The sequence below is a fragment of the Leptonychotes weddellii genome, chromosome 16, assembly GCF_054177405.1.
Source record: "Leptonychotes weddellii isolate Sample4059 chromosome 16, ASM5417740v2, whole genome shotgun sequence".
Classification (NCBI taxonomy): domain Eukaryota; kingdom Metazoa; phylum Chordata; class Mammalia; order Carnivora; family Phocidae; genus Leptonychotes; species Leptonychotes weddellii.
The window spans coordinates 13,807,992-13,833,969 of record NC_138384.1 but is presented as its reverse complement, the minus strand read 5'-3'; the positions used below and the strand labels follow the sequence as shown (position 1 = coordinate 13,833,969).

General features: G+C 46.8%; 1 protein-coding gene across 1 annotated transcript in view; it reads left to right on the top strand.

Annotated features, from left to right (window-relative positions):
- ZFHX3 (zinc finger homeobox 3) overlaps positions 1–25,978 on the top strand; it is a 220,725-nt gene that overhangs the window by 95,050 nt on the left and 99,697 nt on the right. Inside the window, exon 3 of the mRNA XM_081807873.1 lies at positions 25,076–25,116. Coding sequence (XP_081663999.1) covers positions 25,076–25,116 — 41 coding nt within the window. The remainder of the gene's footprint in view (positions 1–25,075; positions 25,117–25,978) is intronic.

Genomic DNA, 25,978 nt, shown 5'->3' with positions numbered 1-25,978 from the left:
CATAGGCTGCTGCGTCGGTGTCATCCCACCCCTTTCTGCCCGAGGATGCCCACTGCCACTCCGGAGTGGAGCGACGTCCCCTCGGCTGGCTTGAAACAACTTAGGTCAAAACCTCTAAGCAATGGTGCAGAGTCAGGAATAAGAAGCGTTGGTTAGGAAGCCTTTGGGCTCTCACGCTTTCTTTCCTCCGCCATAGTTTTACCATCAGTGGCTATTCTTACAGGTAAGCGGGGGTTCCGGAAGCATTCCTAGGAAGCCACCACAGTGTTTGCCCCTGAGGGGTCATCATGAAGAGATGCATCGGGTCGGAGGGAAGAAGGAATGTTCAGTATAGCTCGGTCACGTCTAGAGTTGTTCTCGTTTTTGTGACCAACTACAAAGTGAACATTGTTTTATGTGGCCTCCAAGAGGTTTAGCCTCATGAAGCCGACTCTGAAAGAGAAAATGGGCGCCTCTCCTTGATGCTAGAAAATAAATAGCCAGAAGAAAGAATAGTTTGGTTTTAGGATATTTGGATGGCTGAACTGCCGTGCCCGGGGCAAGTGCGAGCTAGCCCCGTTACAGCTGATGACTAGCCCACTTGTGCATTCTCTATCCGGGGTAATTATTATTTTGACACTTAATGAGGACCAGTGTTGTGAGGCAGGCTTTACACAGAACCTAGAGACGTGATCCTGTCCAGGAGGCCCTTCAGGAAGGACGAAAGCAATTCAAAGTAGGATAAAAAACAGTCAGCTGTTTATGTTGATTTCAAGTGAGTATTGGCATTTTCTTAGTGGTGCTGGTTTCCTTAGCTTTTTCATTAGCTCCCACTTCATCTTGTACCAAGGAGAAGAGACTTGAGATTGATGAGGTCAGCACTGAGACCTGGGAAGCGGTGTTGCTGGCCGTGGAATCGTTTTAAATCCGGGGCGTTCTGGTGCGCTTTTTTTTGTGGTGTGTCTGAAACAGCCGTGGAGACCACCTGCCTGGCCTCAGTCGGGGCCCTAGAAGTTGGGACCCTGGAAAATCATCAACGTCATATTTTAGTTTTATAAACGAAGTGAGGAGTTCTGATGCAGCAAAGATACGAGTACCTCCATCTATCTAGAGCTTTTATAGAAGCCAGCTCATATATATGTAAAAAATATCTATTCATGCGTAAGTACGCATATACGTATATATTCACGTATGCATAGATGTGTGTATATATATCTGCTGTAATTTTATATATGGTGCAGTGTCTTAGAGTATAAGCTAATGCCATTAGTCCTTAGAGTGGCTTTAGCACCTATGGGTGACAAACCCTCTAAGGACCCTGGTATGGACCGAGCAGGAAGACAGATTGGAGGGTGGGCTTCCGTTCTGTTCCTAGCTCTCACACGTACCAGCCTTAGTGTCATCTGTAAAATGGAGCTGTTCGCCTCCCGGAGTGAGTAGCATTGGGTATCCGGGCACAGGTAAAGGAGCTGTGAACCCTGTATAGCACATAGTCATCGGGCATGAGTATCTTAGGATGAATATCTGATCCCACAAGACAGTTTCATGGGTAAAATCCCGGTGGGTGGCAGAGCGCCTGGAGTGGACAGAAAATGTGCTTGGCCACACACAGCTGCATCTAGCACTCAGGTTTACTCCCGTCCCTGTGTTCAAGGTGGCCAATCAGATGGATCTCCTTGCTGTGACTCTAGGGGCTGGCCTTGATGTTGGCCCTTTCCTGTATGTGCTATAGGGTGAGGAAAAGTTCTCCTCTCACTTGTCCCCTCCCATGTGGCATCATTGGTATTGTGGATTGAATAGAATGGGATGAATTCAGGTTGAGAGAGAAGGAACAGTGACGGTGGCCAAAGGGGGGAAGGCCATTTGTCTGGAACAGGTGGAGCTAAGCTGGCAACATGGGCTGGGCCTCGCCGTCCTACGGGAGTAGTTGGGAGATGATGGCGAACTAACACCCGCTGAGAAGTAGGTGATACCAGTGGGAGTGGGCTTGGCGAAGGAACTGCGGAGAGAGGAGTTAAGATAGAGTGCTTGGTGTCACTGCCCGGGGCCCGAGTTCTCAGAAGACGGACCATCAGGGTGTACTTGGGGTTATGGGACCCTTGAAGTGTGGAAGCCAGTGTGCTGTTTCTCCCCCGGGGCGCAGGGCCCAGGTTCACAGGTGTGGCTGTGCTCCTTGGGGCTGCAGAGCTGCGGAGAAGCGTGGACAACCGCCTCCATCGTCAGTCCCCCGAAGTGCCTTTTCAGTGGCGCTTGGTTTTTGGAGCTGCCTCCCAAATGGGAGTCGGGCCTGCTTTAAGTTTTGCATCTGTGCATGTGGCCGTTTAAAATTTCCCCTAGATGGCCTTGCCTCAGATGCTGCCTGTGGGGGTTGCTAGGAGACTGGCAGAGGCCTGTCTTCTTGCTCAGGACAAGGCCCCAGCCAGCTTCCTGGGGCCTGGAACCAGCAAGCGTCACAAGCTCTTGAGAGCTGAGCCAAACGCACCGGCCGCCTCCCTCTTTGCTCTCTGTGCCGGGCCTCTCCGTCCAGACACCTGGATTCCTTTCTGCATGGTCAGGGGCCGTCGGCCACATGGAAGCATTCAGGGGAGGCCCTGCAGTGTCCACCATCTCGGTCATGCCTCTCCTCTTGGTGGTCAGATGGCTTTATCAGGGGCTTGGGGGTAGCCCACAATCCAACTGAAAATGAGATGCCCTCCAGTTTCGTTTTTCCCCAGGGCCTTTGTCAGGTCACACCTGAGCAGACCAAATTCCCTCTCCGTTCTCTGTCCTTCTCTCTCCTACCTGCGTGGTCTCCTGCCGGAGCCCCTTGGGTCTCCGGCTTCCCAAGCAGCGCCTCCTGCCTTTTGAAGAAAAAAGCTGGATATATTTTTGGCCATGGAGTTCTGGAAGGAAGTAACCATGGTCGCATTTCCATGAAGAACTTGTCCCAAGTCTCACGGCTGCATCTCCCAGTCGCTTTGCTCCTCTCTTGCCCTGTTGCCTTCCTGCTGTCTGAGGACAGTGGGGGCAAGGAGTGGTGGCAGAGGGAGGGCAAGGACTAGAATTCACTCTGCAGTTAAGAGGCAAAAGAATGCTGGTGGCGTTCTGCAAGGAGTTTTCTCTGAATTCTGCCAGATTTGCTTTCCAACCTAAACAAGTTGTCCTCTTCGTCTTGGGGAAACTGCTCTGCAACTTACACAGATGCTTCTTTTCCATTGATTGTATTCCTAATCACGAGGGAATCCAGAGTCTCGTTCATGTGTCCTGTTGGTGAACACGGAGCTTAGTGTCGTGTTTTGCCAGTGCCTATCCAGATGTAACCTGGGCTTGTTCTTTGATGAGGCTGTCTCTGACTTCCAGGCATTAATATGTTGAAATGCTCTTCATCAGAGCGTTGTTTATTTCGGTTTTGTTATTACTACTTTAAGTTGGTAAACTGGTCAATTGGACCGGTTAAAATCATAGCAAGTCCTTGCTGTGGATTACTGTGCAGCTATTAAAAACGATGGTGTGTATGTATTTTTTAGTTGGAAAGATGGCTTTAACATAGTATAAAAATGTTATGTATACAGATTATTCCATTTATGTAAAATTGGAATATATTTTTGTATGTATAGATTAGACGTGCCAAGATGGGTGCTGGCCAAAAATGTGTATCTCGGTGATAGAATTTGGTCATTTGTTACCATTTTGTTCCTTTCTGTATTGCCTTAAAAAAAAAAAAAACACCTCAGATACCGTTTCTTAAAGTCTATTAAAGATGTCACCTTCCCAAGGGTTCCCAGATCTGGCTGTGCATCAGAATCAGGTACAGATTCTGGGGTTCTGCCTGTGATTTGATTCTGTGAATTTGGGCTGGGGAAATACAAGAGATCTGTGTTTCTAGCAAGCTCCTGACTCACCTGGTCCTTGAAGGGCACTTAGGAAATTTTGGCCCTGCTGAAGGGCTGTCCTGTAAAAAGACTTCTAAACGGTGGTCTTCAACTTTCTTTGAACATTTCCATTTTCTTTACATCAGTGAGTCTAGGGATACCTCTAATTGGTAAAAATCCTTTCCGTTGGGGTGCGGTCTGTTTCTTACCCTGCAGGGATAAAGGCAGTTTTTTCCTACTCCTCTCCGGTAACACAGTCTTCCTGATGATAATAGTATTTGGTAGAATGTTAATGATACTGTATGTATCATTTGCTTTTGTAACTGGCTTCTTTAAACTTTGCTACGTGTGCTTTTCTGGATGTCACTAAATGTTTTTATACCGCATGATTTTTAGCAGCTACACAGTGTCCCCAGGGTGAAGGTCCCATGGCTCATTTCCCTAGGTGCCCCCCCTCCTCTTTTTGTCAGTTATTTCTGTGTAGGCACCTTCTCCATCCTACTGAATACACTCCCTGGCATTTGTACCTAATTCTTGGTACGAAGTGGCTTCCAAACTCCTTACCATCCCTATTACCTAACCCTGAATTGCATGTCTCTTGGGTGACGAAGCTCATTATTGGATGTGTGGTGTTCTTGGTGAGACCTCACTGTTTGATTACAGGGAATCTTTCTCCTTCCTTGATAAAGATACTTAATCATTAAGTTTTTATTCTTTTATTAAGAAGCCAAATCAGACCCTTGGCACCAGTGGAACTGGCGGTCCCCTGAAATGATCAGGGTTTGGTTGATGTCTTCGCTTTCATAGAACTGACAATTAAACCAGGTCTCACCATTCCCCAGACCCGAGAACAGGACTTTAATGTAAATTGCTATTTTCCTTCATCCATTTATTGTACTGTTTCAGTGCATTAGCTGGCTGCCCTTTCAAAAGATGTCCTATTTATATATTATTTTCATTTATTTTTATTTTGGGGTTCAAAAATACTCCTTGTCCATTGTAAAACAAACAAGACTTACGGAAATGTGGAGAACCACAAAAAAGAGTATCATCCCTAATCTCACCCCACAAAGATGGTTCTAATTTTAAACATTTTAGCCTTTTCTGTACAGATGTGATATTATTTAGTAGAATTTAAATGATGCTGTGTGTATATCTTGTAAATGGCTCTTAACTTCACAGTGTTTGATTTTTTTGGATATCACTAAATATTTTCCTACCACGTGATTTTTTACTAGCTGCCTAGTGCACCACCGTGTGAAGATGCGGTGATTTCCTTTGTTCCCCGTCTGTTTGGTCTTCAGGGTTGTTTTTTTTTTTTTTTTTCCAATTTTCCACTATTAAAAAGTTTTTAGTAAGTACATAATATAAACAAACAAGTTAAAAGTGCTCTTTTGATATCAAAGATGTGAAACGTGTGTGCTCTGAGTTTCACGGCCTCTCCCACTCATCATTACCTTTGACTCTTCATCCTAGGTTTTGAGATTTCCAGAGTTTGAAATGTTTATCTCATCGGATCTTTTCATTTCTGCTTCCTTCCCTTTTGTTAAGCTAAGAAATCCCTTTACCCTGCCAAGAGCAGGTTCACTTATATCCCCATTTAGTTCATTTATGGTGTAATGTTTTGACACTAAACTCCATAATCCATCTGGAGTTTGTTTTGGTATATATTGTGAGGCAAGGATTCTCCCATGTTTATTTTTTTTCCTAAATTAGTTGTCCATCGCAGTCCCATTTACTAAGCCATCCACCCATCCTTTCTGCAGTGTTTAGAAATGCCACTGTATCACATGCTAAATTTGGATTTGGATCTGGTCCTAGACTTTCTCTTGTTCCATTAATTTGCCTTGACTTGGGACCATACAGAACTTAGTTATTTTAGTTTTGTACTGCCTGGTGTTAAAGTATAATAATTCTCCTCAGTCTCCTTTTAAAAATGTTTTCTAATTTACCCATTCCTTTCTCTGGCTTTTAGAGAGTCTTTCTGGTTGTTAATGGGCATGACTTCTCTCTCTCTCTGCACATCTCAATAGAAATGTTAGACAAGAGAAGTCCCAATTGGTAATGATGACCCCCGGTAGACCTTTTCCTCCAGGTTGACTTTGACATATGATCACTGTTCTTTGGGTCAACATCCTGAAGTGGAGAGACACGTTGCCATCCTAGAATCCCATCCTCCTATTTACACATTGTTCACAGGGGTATCATGAGAGACAACATTCCATGTCAGGAGGCCCCTCTCAGATAGTCCCCTGATTGACCAGTTCACTATTAGTAATAACTGCAGTAGGGACACTATTGGGGGGAAAAAACAGGGGGTGAGTGTTGAGGAAAGAAGTTAGTCTCTTGTTCTGTACTTGGTGAACTTGTGTTTACTTCTAGTGACTCATTGCTTTTCTAGGTGCTTACAAAAGTCTGCTCAAAGACTTCAGATTTTTGCCACAGATAATGTTCCAGGCCATAATTCTCAGGTTTTGGTGCCACTGAAAATCAGGAAATGCGTCCCTCTTGAATGCTATTGTATTTTGTGTGGATGATGTAAAACCCTGAAGTTGTGCCTGGTGGAGACTCCATTGACGCGTCAAGGAGTTACCTCTAGGGCGGTTGGTGCTGTGTCTGTTTCTTTTTGGAACAGCCCTTTGGCAGAACTGTGCCTGGCACGTAGTAAGCACTCAGATATCAGCTGCTGATAGCAACTCTCCTCTGCATTTAATAAAATGAGTATACGGCTTGTAAAATTCCGAGACTGTCCTGAGAGGAGGCAGTTCTGTCTTCCTTAAGATCTGGCTCGGTGGACACGTTTAACCAGAGTCCAGCCGTGCTGACTGGGACCTTCCCATCGAATGAGAGCCATGGGCCGTCCCTGCTGTTCCCCGTCTTCTGTGACGCTAGGTGTCTACGGGTGATCTGACCTCTAACCCCCCTCGTGAGGTGGGACCAGTGTGGTGGGAGAATAATATGTGTGATGTGCTCCTTTGTTGGCACCATTTTTAAAGGCAGATTTTTGCAGTTGAAACAGAGAACAAAGCAAGGCCGGGTTCTGTGAAGGAGAAATGAATGCCAGGTATTTGGAGAAGACAGTATGGGGTGGGCATCCAGGAAGGGGGCCCTTATTGCTTCCTGCTTACTTCTTCATTGTTTTTTTCTGTATGGCAAAGGAGCATGGTCAAGATCAGTGTGGGAATTGAATAATGTGGGTACTTGGGGGAAAGTAGGGGCTCTCAGCCACGCTTCCCTGTTTCTCTAGAAGTGGCTCATTTCCTTGTTTCTTTTTGATGTCAGAATATGAAATCGTTAACAGTTGGGATTAAACAAGCCCATGTTATAGATCTGGGGGGTCTTGGGCTAAGTTTCCCCTGCTCTGTCTGGGCTGTTGGTCTCTTTCTGTCTTGGCATCCTCTGTCTCCACAGCCAGACAGACCTGTTCCAACCCTGACCCCTGCTTTATTACGTCTCTGTCACGGTGAACCTCAGAAGAGTAGCAGTAGTAAATGTTATTGGAGGAGACAGTTCCTGGCTTATCTCTTTGACAGACAGGGGCTGGGATGTCAGTGAGCATTGCGGTCCTTGGATTTTGAGCATCTTGCATAGCTGTTAATGGGGAGTCCCTTTGACCAGCTCAGGTGCTCTGTATTTCTTGCCACACTATGAAGGTGAAGGACCACAGCCTTCTGTTGGAGAACCCTCAGAGCATGTCGGTTTTGTTAACCCCCTGAATGCCACGATGAGTGCGCTTCTCTCTAGACAAGCCTCTGTCCCATTTGGTTCTTTTCATGTTACCCCAGGTCACTTCTCTCTCAATTATATTTTGCTGCTCCATTTGAGTAGCTTGAAATCTTGGAATTGTATATGGAGAATTAGGAGAGCACAGAGCTTTCTAGACAGCATAATATTTAGATCCAGGAGGCCTGAGTTTGAATCCCGCCTCATCACATAGTAACTGTGTTAACATGAACAGGAAATTTAACCTTTCTGTGCCACATTTCCCCATCTGTGATTTGGAGTTGATCATTGTAATGTTGAAGCATCCTTCTGTGAGGATTAAATGAGATAATGCATGTAAGCAGGCTGAACCCCGCCTGTCGTATGGCAAGGATTCTGCAGCTGTGGGCATTTATTCACCCCTGTCATTGAGAACCCGAGGATTCAGAACAATGACAACAACTCTGACTTTCTTGATAGACATTTTCACTAGATACTTCTTTTTTGCCTGGAGGAGCTTATCTGTGTTAGGAGTTATTTTTATTTTACCTAGAAGCGGGAGCTTCATTCCCCTCCTCTTGAGTGTGGGCTGGACTTAGTGATCCACTTCTAACGAGTACAGGATGGAATCGGAAGAGGGTAACTTGCCCGTGGAGGAGCCTGGTGGGAAGGGGCCAGTGATGAAGGTTCACATGAACAGGGATGAGTCCTGTTGATGTCACATACCCCTGAGACGACACAGTGGGAAGAGTACTTCCCCCAAATCCAGACCCTCACTGTAGTCATAAGAAAACATCAGATAAACCCAGACTGAGGGCTGATGTTACAGATACCTGGCCCGAGCTCTTTGAAAGTGTCCAGGTCACAGAAGACGGAGGAACCGTCACAGATTGGAAAGAGGTGCAGCAACGAAATGCTGTATGGGATTTGAGTTTGGATCCAGGAACAGAACAAGGGCATGAACTTTGGAAAAGTGGGCGGAATCTGAGTGAAGTCCGTTCTTTAGTAATAGTATTGTACCAATGTCAGTTTCTTGGTTTTGATGAGCGTCCCAGACGTGAAGATGTACGATGTGAACAGTAAGGGGAGCTGAGTAGCACCTCGTCTCTACGTCTAAAATGATTTCGAACTAAAAAGCTTAAGCAACCAAACAAAAACAACGAAAAACCTCACACTGTGTGCTTGTTTGAGAGAGGTTCCATCAGTGTAAAAGAATATGGAGCCCCACCCTGCGACTGTGATCCTACCTCTCCAAGGCAACGACTCCTAACAGTTGGTGTACCTTCCAGACCTTTTTCTAAGCGTATATAAACACTTCTATTAAAAATCTTAAAAAACCTTTAAAAAAAAAAAAAACTCCCATTCTGATTCTGTGCCTCAGACATTGCAAAAACTTCTCTTTTTAGTACAGCTATTTTCCACATAAATTCCTCTTCGGACATATCTTGGCTCTTCCATAAGACTTATTTAAAGTGGTGTTTGTTTAGCCCGAGCTTAATTTTATTTTCCATTCGTACTTCGAACCCATCCAGGTCCCATTTATATTGCCTCTGCCCTTGCCAGTCTTTCTAAAGCCTCCCAAATTAGCATCATCTGAGAATTTAATTAACTGGCTGTTTACTAACCCTCTCCTTTCAAGATCATTAATGAGGATGTGAAGTGGCACTGGGCCTGACACGGCTCCCAGTGGCACCTGAGCGGGCCCCCGCCCCGAGGCCGCCTTCTCCCCCTTGCTTACCTGCAGCCGCCCTGGGCTGCGTGGCCTTGCCAGGTGCAGGCACCAGTGGCAGATGTTTACTTAAAATCGGGCTCTCCTGGGCGCCTGGGTGGCTCAGTTGGTTAAGCGACTGCCTTCGGCTCAGGTCATGATCCTGGAGTCCCGGGATCGAGTCCCGCATCGGGCTCCCTGCTCAGCAGGGGGTCTGCTTCTCCCTCTGCCCTCTTCCCTCTCGTGCTCTCTGTCTCTCATTCTCTCTGTCTCAAATAAATAAATAAAATCTTTAAAAAAAAAAAAAAATCGGGCTCTCCTGCCTTGCCTTTTATCCACTCGTTTTCTGCTTTGTTAATTAAAAAGCCCCATTTTACTTAGAATGGAATGCTTATTTTTGGTGCCGTTCCCTAGACAGAGTCGACATTGCAGGGCTTAAAATTAAACGAGCCTAGTGTTTCCGTTTCGTCTCCATGGAAGTGGCAGCAGACAGAGCATCTCCCGCATCCCCCTGCCCCGGACCCCGCCCACCACTTTCTCCTGAGTCCAGGGAACTGGCGATGGTCCTGGACCTCGAAGTCCCTGCCGGCCGCTAGAACTCTCTGTGACGCCGGAAATGTTCTGTGTCTGTGCCGGCCCACCTGGTAGCCGCTGTAGTCCCCTGCGTTCATGGGGCACCTGAAAGGCACCTGAAACGGGGCTTGTGTCACTGAATTTCTCTCATTTTATTTAATCCTCTTTCACTTAAATATAGTCACATGTGACAGATGGCTCCCACATTGGACAACCAGTGTTGGTGATCTTTTGTCTGCCGTGGGTGATCTGCGGGGGGTCCGAAGCCCCCTGCGGGTTTCTCTACCTTCCCTAGCAGCTTTCCTCTTCGGCAGAGAAGGTAAACTGATCGCACCCTCACATTCGGCAAGCTGTAATTAGGAAGGTAAGTTTTCCGAAGGAAAAAGATGTTACTTTCTAAATCCAAATGTAAATGACTTGGATTATCCGTGTCACTGAGCGCTTCATTCATGCAGATAATTGAGAATTGACAGTGTCCTTTTCCCTCAATTACTTCCTGATAGTTCCGTGTGTTACAATGGGAGAAACCTGGAGCTGTTTTTAAATAGCTATGTTAATGTCCTCATTAATTTTACCTTTTTCTACCAATTAGCAAGTATTCACTCCTTGGCAGAATTAAGTTGGCTTCCCTTATGAAGCCACATCCGTCCTGAGCTCCCTTTCGGCGTGAGTCTGGTGCTGTATGGTGTGCACCTCTCAAGCAGGCACTGTTTTTCAGGGGTATCCTTAGACTGGGTTGGTCGCAGGTGGCCCAGTGTGGCGTGACCCGCGCTGAACCAGGACTAGAAGGCCTGGGGCCAGCGTCCCCGGCCCTCACACCCCCCAGCCACCCGCTCTGCTACACGTGGCGCAGCCCAGGCCCCTACAGGGGCCAGGCGTGTGTCATAAACGGGGGGCCCGCGCTGCTTTGCAGAGCGCCTGTCCCATCTTACCCAGATAATTGTTGAGCTGAGGGAATGCGGAGCCAGTACAAACAGATATTCCTTTGTCTTTTCTTTGTTTAAAAAGAGCTAAAAAAAAAACCCCTCCGTCGTGTGGGAAACTCACAGATTTTACGGTGCTAACCGTTAACGAAGAATCTTTTTTTAAACTCTAAGAGTTACGTAGTCCATACCTTTAGGCTCCCCCAGTTACTGCCAGGTTGCTTTCTCTGATTTAACTCTCTCCTCTGTCCAAGGCGAAGAAAGGCATCTGCCTCCCCTTAATTTCACAAGGTGGTGGTGAGAATCACTTGAACTGACCAAAGGCCAAACCCTTTGAAATCTGTGCAGGGCTAGATACATGGAGATGGTGATATTGAGCAAACACTTAAATATTTTATTTTTCTAAATCCAGACTTCCTGGCCGCTCATTGTTGGATGTCAAGATCATTGCTAGCATTCTCCTTTCCAGAGATGCTCAGGGAGTAAGAGCAGGATGTGCAGGAAGGTATACAGTGATGAGAGTGACCTAATTTTTTCTCCTTTTAGTTTCACTCCCTTGCTTTTCAAACCTGCATTATTTTCAACTACTAGCGGGCACACGGAAGAAGCCTACTACCCTTTTGTTGTTGTTAGTAACTCCACCATTAGGTTAGTTAAAAGTTGACTCAATTACAGGTATTGTTTAGTTCTGAATAAATGGATAACCCTCACTTACTCATGCGGCATTATTCACTGTGTTTATAGAAGGAGATGCAGAATTTGAGAAGGAGTGCCACGGAGAGAGAACATACTTACGCGCAAGTTCTTACGTTCAAAAGCGTGAAAACAAGGGGTGAAGTTTAATTGTTCTGGAGTCATTTCATAATTCCCGGTTAAATGGTACTTGAGTTACTGTTGATCTTCAGTTTGAAACTGCTTATTTTAATATCAAGTTTGCAAGCCTTGCTCTTACTGTGTTTTGACAAGTTGTAAGGAACTTATTTTGCTCAACAAAGTGTGTATGTGTGTATGTTTCCTCTCCCCTCTTCTTTCATATTCCAAATGAGTAAATTTTTCACAGTGTTTTTCATCAGGGGTCAGCACATCACTGCCAGAGGAGGGAATCCAGCCGGCCACTGGTTTTCATAAATAAAGTTTTATTGGAACACAGCCATGCATGTTATTTTTCCTATTCCCCATCACCACTTTTGTGCCGTGAGAGCAGGGTTCAGCAGTTGCAGCAGAGGCCGTATGGCCCTCCAGGCCTAAAATGGTTACCGTCCTGATACTTACAGACTGCTGGTCTAGATGATAGAAACATGTCTTTTAAGAGATTGTATTTTTCTGAAATCTGGGGAAGCCATGGACTAAAAAAATCATTCTATCCCAATGCAGTTGTTGTCAGCTCACTTGGCTCTGGTTTATTTCTGTGATCTTAAGAATCTGCTTATTAGATGTTGGATGCAATGACCCTGGTTTCATGGTAACTAAACCTGCCTCAGCTTCTCGCTCATGTACTGCTAGTCATTTTATTCAGTAGACTGAGTAGCTTTCAGCGTTTCTATGGGAAGGACGCTGCTCCTTAGTGGCTATGTCCAGCCTTCAGTTTAGCTAAAATCTGAATGCTTTCTCAACCTGAAACAGTGGGTATTATTCTAAATGTTAGGTAATATAGCTCTCTACAAAGACAAACTGCTTCCTGGTCATTATTAGCTGTGCACCATCGTCATTCCTCACAATAATGCCATGAAGTAGGTTCTTAGTATTGCCATCCAGATTTTATCACTGAAGCAGGAAAGAAGGGTGACTTGCTGAAGGTCATAGAATAACAAAGCCTACTGGCAATTTGTGTCATCTCATGAGTCATGTTAGCGCTGGGGACTGCAGCTGGGACCAGCAGTACTCACACCCAGAGGCAAGCCGGTCCTCCTAACAGGTTCCTCCCCCTGAAAATCCCATGATTTCATTAGCGGGGTAAGTGAACAGGCGATCAAGTAATTAATTCATCTTTGTGTAGACCTCGGACCCCAGTGAAATCCGCTGGTAGGGAAGACTTTCTGAGTCTTCAGGTGCCCCTTCCCACCAATTCTTTCTCATCACCTGACCACTTTAAAAAAATTTTTTTTTGCTTGGCCACTTTTGAAGTCCATTCACACTGCTTCACTCCTTGGAGTCTCACGGCCCCTCATTGTGAGGTGGTGGTTACTGCATTTCACAGTCGAAGAGAGAACTTAGTGTCAGAGCCCCCTCTCCTCTGCAAGGCTCCTGACTTATGCCCATGTCCTTGCTACAGAATGACCTGACTCTTGTGTGTCCAGTAGGAGGGTACGTAGTCTCTGTCCTCAGGAACCTTCCAGTCTCATTGGAGAAGAGGCCACATACGTTATGCTGATAACTACCATCTAAGGTGTCAGTGGGAAAAGATGTGCTGAGAGATTAAGCCTTTGAGTTCAGAGGAGAAAGGATCCCTGTAGACAGAAACAGGGTGGGAGATGGGATGTTCAGAAAGGCTGAGCTGGAATGGAAGTGTGTACAGGACGGAATGGCATGAACCAACCCCCACCCGCCACCCCAAAACACACACACACACACACACACACACGAGAGAGAGAGACAGAGAGACACCACTGAGGGACCGAGGAGGAAACAAGGGTGGTACAAGGAGGGGTGGGCGAAAAGCTCTGTAGTGGATGACCTTTCTTAGGGACAGAGAATGATGAAAATAATGTTTAGAGATTAATCATCCCTTCATTGTTATTTGAGGAAACCAGAAACAGGAACATGGACGGACAGATGGGGAATGAATGAATCCAAAGCTGAAAGAAAGACCACTAAAGACCATAAAAATACAGGTTTTACCAGAAACTGGGACTGACTGTCGGTTCCTTTGGCTTCATGTCATTATAATGTAATCTAGAAAGGTCATTGAGAAATTGACGTTTTAAGACTTAAGCCTTTAAAATACCCACTAAAAAAGTATCTGTAGTCTCTATTAATACTTGCAGAGCAGGTTACTGGATTTGAGGTTCCAAAGACGTCACCTGCCAGTTGCTGTGGCCAATTGGCCTCATCTTAACATCGTCTCCCTGGGAAGAAAGCACTGGCAGGTTTGTGTCCAGATGTCACGATGCACTAGAAGCATAAGAACCACAGACGTGCGTAACACCTGCCGCAGCATGCCAGTGCCCCGAGCTGGAAATCTTAGCAAACTTCTTACTTACCTTGCCTCCAGCCTTCTCTAAACCCTGCCATCTTGCTTAAAGAAATGTTCCCAGTTGGCTGGTGTTTTAAACGCAGTTTTCTGGAGCTTGAATTTTACTGAGGAAAATGCCACCTGGTTCTCTAGCAGGATTTGTAAACCATCGTCTGTCTGGGATGAAATTGTCGTCCCCAGCAAATCTTTTATTGGGGTTTCTTCCCATCTCCTCACTGGTTGCTGGGCCTCCTGAAACAGAATGAACTTGGTGACTCTAAGGGGAGGAGGATGTTTTGGTTGATGCGGACTGGCTGATGAAACACCTCCCTGTATTTTACCATTTAAAATAAGCTTAAAAAAAAAAAAATCTCTCTGACTGGCCTCCCCGCCACATTCAGTTGGGAGCTTGAGAGCAGAACCAAGAGGCTGTGTCTCCCACCACACTGCTTGGAACCTCTCTGGGGAGGGTCTCTTGTAAGCTGGGCTGGCAGCCAGTGAGCAGGCTGGGGAGCCCGTAGTTTGGGCATAAACCAGAAAGGGAAAGCAGCCCGTCTAAGCCCAGGTGGAGAATGTTCCCCTCGTCACAGGTCTGGTAGTTCAGGAAATACACAGAAGTAGATGTAACCAGTTCTTTTAAGGGAGTGACGAGAATCGAGGGCCTACGCAGGCGCGGTTTTCAGCAGCGGTCAGTCGTAGACGAGGTTGGGGAGTTGGGGAAGAAAATAAATATGAGCCCGTGTGTCTGTGTTTAAAAAAAAAAAAAAAAAAGTCCTCATCCCGACTTTCCCAACCTGGAGACAGTCCAGCTGCTCAGCGAATGTCCCAGGAGCGCCCAGGCAGCCCATGTAGCCGTCTCCTTTCAGGGGTCTGCACACGGTCCCCCCTTGCCCTTGGCTCTCGGAGACGCTGCACGTTTAGAACTCAAATACATGCTAAATTGTTTTTATCTGCAAAGGTGTGGTGGACGCGGCCAGCTCCTCTGCAGAGTCCTGATGGCTTGAGTTCCATCCCCCACCCGGGGGGGGGGGCATCTGTGGAGTTGGCTCTCTGTCCCTGTTTTCTGTGATCTTCTTCTAGATGGTCGTCCGCACCCCTAAGTCCGGCAGTTGTCAGTTTAATCGCAAGAGAGCTCTCGTGAAAGAGCCTGCCGGTATCAAAGCCGTGTAACTACGTAGACACAGTGGGGGGATAGAATGATGGTGACCAACTAAGTTGTCTTCCGGCCGGGGGACACTTTGGCCAATTCGGAGCAGGGGAGTAGAAGCACTTCTGCAATTCATATGCTGATAAGTAACTGAGTACAACCGTTTATGGTAATTATATCCTGCCATAAAATCTTATTCAGGCAAGCAGTAAATATTAGCAAACATGCTTATCCTCTCAGTCCCAACCTCCTGTCTCGGTCATCAAGGAATGTAGGGCCCACGTGGAAACCAAGTGAGCGCTGTGCCTGGAAGTGATTAGCGGTACATGCGGGTGGGGATCCCCTCCCGCTACAGGACCCCGGAGCTGGTGGAGACAAGAATTGTAGCTTGGGTATGATAGGGAAGGACGTCCAGGTAGGGGTGGCCGCTACTCACCCACAGAGCTGGGCAGATTTCAGCAAGTGGAGGGGGTGGTTCGGGAGGGTTTCCAGTCAGGAAAAGCCACTTAGACCAGAGACTAGAAAGAGTAGCGTTGGGGGGTAAGGTGGGAAGTGCCAGGAGGCTAATTTTATGTCAGGTGTGGAATGGAGTGGAGGATGGAAAGGCTGAGGTGGAGGGAGGGAGTCTGGACTAGATTAGAAAGGTTGGCAAGCTCAAGACCAGGAGTAACCATGAAGCATTAGAGGATTTTTCTCATTTGTTCAGACTTTCGGCCAACAATTTTCAGATCAGGAGCTGTGCTGAGACAGAAAGGTGCAGCTTAGTCTCCCAGCCTGAGTTGCTGTGCATGGGGCAGCAGAGAAGCAAGGTGTGGTTTGTAACCCAGTAAGGTAAGGAGAACATGGAAGTTGGGGAGTGCTGGGCCTTTACACAAAAGAGGGATCTCATTTCTCCAGCTATGTATTTATTTTCTTCTCTTTTGCTCATCCTGATATCTTTATAAAGACCCAGTTTATTTTCATTTTACTTCATTCATATTATGGGACTGTTGACTTCTGCAGTTCAGTGGTATGGCCCATTCCATGATCTTTCCCCACTAATAAAATGAACTTTTCACAAGGGCCTCATTCCTTTGGTGTCATTACTCCCAGAGGCGCTGCATTCTGGAGCAGGTGGGTGGTGGGCTCTGATGCAGACCTCAGGGAAAGTGTAGGTTTCCAGCTACATCTTAGACACTGAACTGTTACTGATCCAGAAAAGGCCAGCTTGCTAATTCTCTGCAGGTTTGTAGGTCATCGCTGCTCGAACCTGCCTTGCCTAACTCACCCTTGAAGAGAGTGACCCTCAAATGGGCTTGCGTGGGAAGCATTCGGAGAGCTTATTAAAACTGAGTTTTCTGGGCCCACCCCCAGACTCCTGTGGGTCTAGATGTGGCCTGAAGGGGTTTCTAGGGAGTACTGACGCTGTTGGTCCAGGGGCTACACTTTTGAGAACCCCTTCTGGGAAACCTAGCCACTGGGAAAAGTACCTGCTGTATTCTGGGTGAGACCTTCCCTTGCTGTGGTCTTTCTCAAGGACTTACACAAGGGACAGCTCTTCATAACCAGTCAGCGAGAACAAATGTGAAGCCACATGGTGGCTTCCAAGGGAGGAAAGATAGCTCTTGAGCGCCCCGTGGAGCCCTCCAGATGATCCTTTTGAGAACTTAGACTCTCAGAGTGCATGTGCTATTCGCAGAGGGTGCTGGGCCATGTGAAATGGGATTCCAGACTCTTGACTTTCCACCCCTTCTTCTGTGAGGGAACAACCGTTCTCAAGACCAAGACTTGATCTCAGAAACCAGTGTCGGCTGTGAGGTGTAGCAGTTTTGTTCTTGTCCATCTTCAGTTCCTGGCCCCTCCAATATGGCTGTCAGACTTCAGGATTCAGCCATGTCTTTGTTCTCTCCTGCTGGTTGGTGTTGGGACCCTCTGTGAGAGGCCCCCCTCGTGATCTGGAAATGGTGTTGAGGAGATGAGGGTGCTAATATTCAGTGACAACCAAGGGAGGCCAGCAGACGCCCAGAGATACTCCAGCCCTATGAGTGCTCCCAGTCTTTGAGCTCATGCCCATTGGAATGATTAATTGATGTCCTCCACTCTTCTGGACAATTAAGGAAAGCAGAAGAAGGAGGGAAAAGTCTTCAGTTAGACCTAATTTGGCACCATATTGTTTTCTGTTAATCTATTTTGGTTTCTGTCCGTCTGTCCCAAGGGACGGGTGCCTTGCTGCTTGCTGAAGCATGCATAACTAATGTCCTCATTAAGGGCTGATCTGTTTATCAGGGCCATGCGAGGAAGCCAGCCTGCCAAACCTAGGCACAAGCTAGGGGCTGTTACCTCCCTCTGGGCCTTAGCCCCACCTCATTAAGCTGGTCCGGGCTATTGATTGGGAGCCTGTGTTTGGAAGAGTCTTACTTACTCCATGCATTATCTTGACAGATTGATCAGACCTGATTGAGAACCTCTTAAAGGAACGAACAGCTGTAATGGGAAAGTTGGACTCTGTCATCCGTTAGGATGATTCTGGGAGCAAGAAGAACAAGGCTGACATCTTGGAGCAATTGTATTTACAATTAACATGGCTGAAAACGATTGCCTCTATTGATCCCCCCCTTCCTGCAATTACAGCCCCATTGTTTACATTCCAGCACTTCAGTTATAAAAAGGAAATTCAATAATTATTGCATTATTTAAAGTTAAAGTGCCACAGAGTTTGCTGGCTACGCTTGCTGGTTGATTTAACGTTCAGTAAAATCCATGCTGAGCTCTCCATCTTGAGGCCGAACAATATCGGCTTTTAATGAGACCTAAAAAGGGGGGGACGGAGTGCAAAACCTGGTGCACTGGGTGTTTGTCTGGGTTATTTATGGGGGGAACCCGAGAGCAGGGCAGAGAAACCAGCCGTGTCATTGTTGGCAAAACTATCTCCCCTCCGGCCACGTGGCTGTCCTCTTTGCAGCCGGCCATCTCCTGGCCTCTCGGCTCAGACTCAGCTCGACTTCCTCAAAGAGCCATTTCTCTCTTCTCCCTCTCTTGGTCTCTTGTCCCCCTTCTGCCAGGGTCACCATCTTTTTCAGCCTTCAGCAAAATCCATGGAACTTAAGGAGAAAGGGTCAAATGCCTTAGTAGCCACGATGATCGACTGCAAAGGCATTTGTTTAGAGGGAATTTGTGTCCCCTGCCTTGTCACCTTCCCGTTGTCTCTTTCAAGGGAAAAATGAAGCAAAACCTGAAGCACCTCTTGGAAGAACTCAGCCCTGTGTGTGCTCACTGCCCCCCACACCCCGGTCCATCTCATGCTGGCTGCCTGTTGTCTCCTCTCATAATGAAGGTGATGAGGGTATTTGTCAGCAAGACATGGGAGCTCAAGACAAGCCTCCAGGTTTGAGCGCCAAATTCGTGCTCTCAGCAGCAACAGCTAGAAAGTTCAAGAGCATGGGAGGAATTTTAAAGACCATTTTATTTTTCTCATACTTGGTTGAAATTCTTTCGTGGGCTCTGTTCCAGCCAGACATCTGGACAGGTGTGCTCAGCAGGACGCAGAGCTCATGAGGAAAAAGTGATGCCTCATGTTTCACCATCAAGAGTCACGCTTTCAGCGACAGCCCCGGGAAATTTCAGAGTGCAGGTGCAGAAGGGGCGAGAGAGATGAATAGGGCCAGTTCCTACTTTTATGAAGTACCTGGAGCATGCTAGTAGCGGAAAGCAGCTTCCGTGTGACTCTTCCACTGAAGAGGTGACTTCTTGTGTGCCGGCATCGTGTGCGTGATCTCTCTCTTGCGGTTTGCTAGAATCTGAAACACTCCTTGGGAAAAGGCGGGTACAGAGATTTTAGACTCTGGAAATTTTTCTTCTTACGGGGTCTCTGTTCTGTGGCCATTGCTGTCCAGAGCAGTGGCTCTCGGAACGTGGTCCCAGACGAGCAGGCTCAGCGTCTCCGCGGAGTTTGTTAGAAATGCAGATTCTTGATCCCCACCCCAGAGCAGGTGAATCCAAAACCCTGGGGTGCCCTCCCCATCCTGGCATCACTCACCCTCAGGTGCTTCTGGTGCGCGCTCCAGTTAGAGAACCACTGAGCTAGAACACCGTCCGCATCATTAACAACCACGCCCGCCGGGTTGTACCTGCCAATCAGGAGTGAGGAAGCAGAACCCGGACCCAGGGTAGAAAGATGATGACTGGGCCAAATACTTGGGTAGTCCTTCACATCCTCCGAAGGATTTGCACATTTGTTTTCTCATGTGGTTTTGAAAATTGCCTCCGAGGAAGACAGGGCAAGTATAAACATCTTCATTTTACAGATGAAGTAACACACCTGTTTTGACCACCGGGCACGTGTTGTCTCTGCTGTGTTGACTGTCATGGGACTGGAGATCGAAATACACAAATCCTTCAGAGCGGATTTAGGGCATCAGGGAGGTGTCTGCGAGCCGTTCCAACTGGGTTCTCCTTCCTTCAGCTGGCCTTCACCTGGGATGTTGGCAGACATGATAAAGAACACGGTTCTGGATTTTCATTATGCCGACACCCTGATGGGCATATGGTTCTGGGGCAAGGACGTGGGCTTGAGGTGTGGTGTGGGTCCTGGCTGTGCCTGCAGCAGCTGCATGACTTTGGGCAAGTGACTTAAAATAAAAATTAAGCACCTCTTACAAGGAAGAAGTTGGTCCTGTGTGTGTTCAGTATCCCCTCCATGTTATAATTTCTATATATCACAGTTTTCTTTATTGTCAGCTAGGGATTCCTCTTTGGGGTTGGGGGGGGGTGTCCCAGGGAGTGTGGGGCTGGCAGGGTTTGTTGTAAGGAGAGAAATGTCAAATAGGTAAATTCAGTAGACCTTCATTTCTATTCCTAATCGCAAACCTTAACTCGTTTGAAAAGTAGTGGTAAGACTAGCCTTATTATAAAGGCTAACTATGCATCAGGCACTGAATTAAGCACTTCCTATGAATTATCTATATCCTATTGAATCCTCCCAGCAGTGCTCTGCCTAAGTTCTTTTTTTTTTTTTTTTAAAGATTTTATTTATTTATTTGAGAGAGAGAGAATGAGAGACAGAGAGCACGAGAGGGAAGAGGGCAGAGGGAGAAGCAGACTCCCTGCCGAGCAGGGAGCCCGATGCGGGACTCGATCCCGGGACTCCAGGATCAGAGCCGAAGGCAGTCGCTTAACCAACTGAGCCACCCAGGCGCCCAGCCTAAGTTCTTTTATTGTCCCAGTATTGCATGTGAGTAAACGGAGACCCCACAGTGTATATAACTTGCCCTGGGTAGCACAGTTAGGGTTTTCCACTGGGCTGCTTCAAGCCGGAGTGCACCTTAAACCACCATTATTGGCAACATATTGGCGTGAAGTTGAAGGAGGACACCCTAGAGTGGCATGTAGATGTCGGCCCTTATTTTTATTTGGGATTTGATATCTGTGAGAACTGGAAAGTAGTGCTAGGGAAGAAATGCCTCATAATGAGTGGGGAAGGTTACTGTAACCAGTGTCTTATCCTAGTGAAGGGGTAATTTTCAGACCCTAGGAGCTTTTGGTAGATTCTGGAGGGCAGTCAGTTTGATGTTAGCCTTGTGGGACCCACTTTGTGATTTCACCCACCACATACCTACTTCAGCTTCTGAGCTCTGTGTGTAGATGCTCGTTTGACCCTCAGGGAAACTAGCCCTAATTTGGCTTACATACGACCTCATGCTCTGATGGGCCCCTTCCTTTGGGAGAACCCCTACATACCTGGTAAGCTCCCTCTCCTTTCTGGAGTTTCGCTAACAGAGGGGAATGAAATCTATTATGGGAAGGCATCAGCATTCCACGAGAGACCATATTTGGATTTCTTGTTGTCAGTTTCCTTTGAGGATGTGCTGTATGTCTCTCAAGGAAACACTGGAATTGAGACTTCTGAATCAGGAGATGTCATTCAGGAAAGGGAAAAGATGCAGGGATGGGAAGTTTCGCCTTTGGCCTTGGAGCTCAGATACAGAGAGTGAACACTCATGGCTTGTCCAGGGCAAAAGGAGTCTGGCCTAGAAACCAGAAAATAGGTCAGAGTAACGTTAAATGGATTGATCTAAGGGAACATTTTTACTTCCTTTCACTTTCTCTTATAAATCATGGTTGGGGCTTGTATCTTATGGTGTCTGCAGGGCTCCGACAGTGAAATAGGACTAAATTAGCATGTGCCAAGGATGAGGGCATGAGTGGGTGAAAAGCCAACATTAAACAGAAAATACATATATATTTAGGTTGACCTTCTGGAAGCTTTCCTAGGAATGTGACGTTAAGTTTGAAACTGTAACACAACCACTGATTAAAAAATTAACTGCCTCCATTCCCGGTCGCATTGCACCTGCAACGATTTATTTTTTTTAAGCATCCAAGGTGAATACAGGTGTGGGGAATCTCATGTTCCAGAGCGCCCCTGCGGTCAGCGCCGTGGAGCTGGGTGGCTGTGGACTTGGCATCAAGCCCCAGCTTCCAGTCCTGTTTCTTCCATACTCCGTGAGACCTTGCGGGGAGTCACATGACCTCTCTGAGTTTTGGGTTTCTCCAAGGACAGGAGCCAAAGGCTACCTGCCTATGGGGATGGGCTGTAAGGAGAAGAGAACAAGTCGCTGTGGGTGTCTTCTCAGCGCTAAATGTCGTGAACAGGCAGAGCACCCACTTACACCTTCCTTGTTTCATCTCACAATGTGGGGAGTTAGTAAACTAACTCTGGACTCTCATCTTCCCATTCCTCCTCACTGGAAGTGCTGAGGATGGTTATAGTTCTTGCCCAGAGGGCAGAAGCTGGGGCCCCTGGCAGGCTGTGGTTTATAATTTCCCCTCCAGAGGCCTGATGTAAGAGTGGCCACCTCCATCCGGGGCCTCCGTTTTATGGACTGGGGTGCCCTTCCACCTGCCCTTGGCTGGATGCACTTCAGATGCACCTCAACAGGTGTCTTGGGGTTCCTTCTGCATGCCCGCTGCGGGGCTTCTTCTCTGCTCAGCAGAAGGCGGCTGGTAGCCCCTAGGGTAGCCCATTTGCTCGGAGGGGTGCCTGAGAGCTGCTTTGCCCCATGCATCACAGAGGTTCACTTGCCCGAGGAGTGGAGCTGCGTTGTGTGCATGGGAAAGTGTGAGGGGGTAGTGAGGGTGTGTTTATAGTAACAGGTGTTCCTCCCCTGAGGAAGCTTCATTATGAGTCCTGTGTGTTTTCACTTGTGAATGTGTGTGTGTGAGTGTACTTTGTCCATTTCTACTTTAAAGGGAAGGCTTTGACAAAACCTAATCAATATTTTGCATTCCATGCATGAAGAACCAGATGTTAGAAGTTTCCATCACTGGGGAGGAGGAAGGAGCGGGGCCCCACCAGATTTACAGAAATCAATGTTCTCTGACAGAAGTTGGTTAGTTTTCCTGGGAAACAAGTAACAGGAACACATTTTTTTGATTTTCGCGATGAATTATTTTCTAACAAGAGCCCTCTTTTCCTCCCTTTGACTTCCAGTTGTTGGCCAGGGTGAACGAGCGCAACATATTAATGGGGTCGAATCCTACAAAGTAACGCGGGCTGGCTTCTTTTCTCTCCTTTCTTTTTTAATTATTAATTTGCTTTTTGCTCTTGGATTTACGTGCCAGGCTCATTATCGGAGGTTCTTCTTATTACAGTGAGGGCTTTTCCTCTCTGAGCTCTCTCCTCCCCCACCCCCAACATGCCAGACCCAGAAGAGAAGATGGGGGGCATTAGATGTTTCCATGTCCGGGGCACAGGAGCATCACCTTGCAGCTAAATCCAGATGGGACAAGCATTTTAAAAGAGCTCCAGCAAGATCAGAAAGAGGTTCAGGAAGGGGTCCCTGAGCAATACGAGTGAGTCCACACTCCCTTGTTTTCAGTATAAAGTACTGGCCACCAGTGTGTGTGAGTCAAGTTCCAAGTTGCTCACGGTGAGGACAGTCTGTTACCTGCCACACGGAGGTAATTTGGAGAAGTTGGAGATGGTTGGGCTCTTCTCCTTCCATGAATGAGTCAAACTGGATACTTATTTCCTTCTTAGAGGTCAGTGTACTTCTTTGAGTCTTCAGAAAGTAAATCATATTGCCAAGTGTGGAAGTCTCTCTCTTTGGCAAGGACCGTATGTTTGCAGTTCATATACCCCAGTGTTTTGCGAGCACTTTTTAAACCAGCCGGTGACATTGAGGAAAATCACGGGAACCCTTAGGCAGGTTCAAGGGGTCATAGGTCCCTGGCCCCAGTGAGTTGGGGTAGACCTCAATTGCCACCATTCTTTAGCTAAGTCGATTTTTCTTTCTTGATTTATTAGTTGGTCGTGCGTCTTCATCATTACGAGTTTGTGGATTGAGGGCAGTTTTTCTTGAGTAAGCCCATGATTTTCACGGATCCAGCTGGTATAGTCTCACAAGGATATTCAAGCCAAAGGGATGCCCTCCTCACATCCCCTTGGCATGTCCTCCAAGTCACCAGTGTCACGGTCTTAATCATCTGCAGGTTAAGGCCCTGGAGTAGGGCGTGTTCTGTGTGTGTGTGTGTGTTAGCACAGTGTGGAATGCGTTGTGGCACTTAGAAGGGAATCAGAACCAAACCTTGCCCACTGGGCACAGTAGCCGGTTTTCTTGGGGTCCATGTGAACCAAAACGTGCACGCCAGACAGCACACTCGGGCACAGTTGAAGTCGTTGCTTTGTTTCCTTTCTCAAGCCGTACACCCAGCCTGATCGAGGTAAGCAGCTAAGAGTCTTGAATGCAGAGTTAAGAGAAGTGGAAAAAGGAAAGTAAAACCTGGGTCCCCCTCCCCAAGAATGGGAGGGCTCTGCAGTAGACGGGGAGAGGGCTGGGGAGTTGAGGATTTGTGTGGGAGAAAAATGTCCTGCCTGGCGAGAAGAGCAAGAACTCTGAAAGGAGGCAGTTCCTTTATTGAGTGTTCCACTGGGACTTGTGCCTTGGTGGATTCTTCATATATTACAGTGAATTTAATTAAATACATTGGGATCCCAATTGAGGGTATTCTAATTAGCTGGGTCAGGAACAAATTAGACTCTCTCCTTCTCCAGATGAAAACATCTACTCTCTTCTGCAGGGCAGGCATGTCCTTGGCTGACTGGCTTGCCCTGGTGGAGTCCTCACTGGCCTCTCCAGCCCCAGCGCCTCCCACTGCTTCTGATGAGGCAGGTTCCCCGGGTGGAATCCTGGGGATAGAGCCAGTGCCACTTGGGAGGGAGAGGGCATCTGGCCAGCAGGTCGGGGCGTTGACCAGCTCAAGACCTGGAAAATGACCACATGGTGTGGAGAAGGTCACAGAGGGCAGGACCCTAACTGCTAGCTTTGGGTCCCTGTTTGCTCCAGGCTGGACAGCTTGAGAGGTACTGAGTGAGAACTTATAAAATTTGGTTAAGAACAGGATCTTTGACACGCAGGTAGACTCAGGTTGTGAGCCTAATTTTGGGTTGGGGTGTAACCTTTATAAGCAGGTGTTTCCTGACAACCAAAAAATGGTTTATTCTGGATTTTTTTTTCCTTTTTTTTTTTTTTTTAATGTGTGAAAGAATGAGCTTGGAGTTCAAAAGCCAGCTTGGAATTTTGAATTGAGCTTTTGTGCAAGCCTCTAAGAGAAGACACTAAATATTCCCTAGACCAGGATCAGAGGAGGAGGCTTTGGCTCTGTTCACCTCGTTTCCTCTACCATTTGTAGCGTGTGTCCATTTCCCTTCCAAAATGGCTCTCAAATGGCAGACAGAAGAACTCCTCGTGGCATAAGAGATTGCCATTGGCCATCATGAGTGCGAGTGTAGAATGGTTTTGGAACGTTTTCATCCTACTATTTTTAAATCAGGAGTTCCCCAGTATGATGTTCATCACAATTCAGGATTTATATAGTTCTATTACCCAAGAGCCCATGGATTTAAGGACAAAAGACTTTTGACAACTCAACTCCCATCCAACTCTTTTTTGGCCATGTTATCCTCTCTTCTGGCTCAGAGATTGGAAACTCCAGCCATTTGGAAAGGAACCTTCATATCCATATTAAAATTTTATGTTTAAGATCCAGTGCCTTATTGCAAGGAAATCCGGTCTCACAGGAAGGTAATGGGAATTTGGGGGTGTAAAGCTCTAGTGATTCCTGTTCTGATTTCATAGTTGATAATATTACCGAAATCCCTTGATAATACTTATTGCTTTGGATTCCATGGCTGTTTTCTCTGTTATCTTGTATTTCATCAGTTGTTGTTGAAACTCTTAATAAATGTAATTCTTTTGGTTTCAGTGACCCAACACAATGGTATACATTTCCTTGTATGGGCTCTTGTAAAGTTTCCTGCTCCTTAATCCCAAGCCAAACCCTTGCTCCCAGGAATATCTTAGTCCACTTTCTGGCTTTTTTGGGGGGCACTTTGTGGATAGGTCGGGGAGAATGAACGTGGGCAAGCTCATCCTTTTCCTTTACATCTAGCCCACTAGACCCTCCTCCTCCCCAGGCTTGCAGCCTCAGGAAAACAGGGCTTTGGTGCATTCCACCCTCCCAAAATCCTCTGCAAGGAGCGTTGTCTCAGACCAGGCAAACAGAGGATAAACTGTTAAAAAAAAAAAAAAAATCCGCTCAAATTTATTTCAAGAAAAGCAGCTTTTTTTTTAATTATGTTAATCACCATACATTACATCATTAGTTTTTGATGTAGTGTTCCATGATTCATTGTTTGTACATAACACCCCGTGCTCCATGCAGTATGTGCCCTCTTTAATACCCATCACCAGGCTAACCCATCCCCCCACCCCCTCCCGTCTAGAACCCTCAATTTGTTTTTCAGAGTCCATTGTCTCTCATGGTTCATCTACCCCACTGATTCCCCCCCTTCATTTCTCCCTTCCTACTATCTTCTTCTTCTTCTTCTTCTTTTTTTTAGCATATAATGTATTATTTGTTTCAGAGGTACAGGTCTGTGATTCA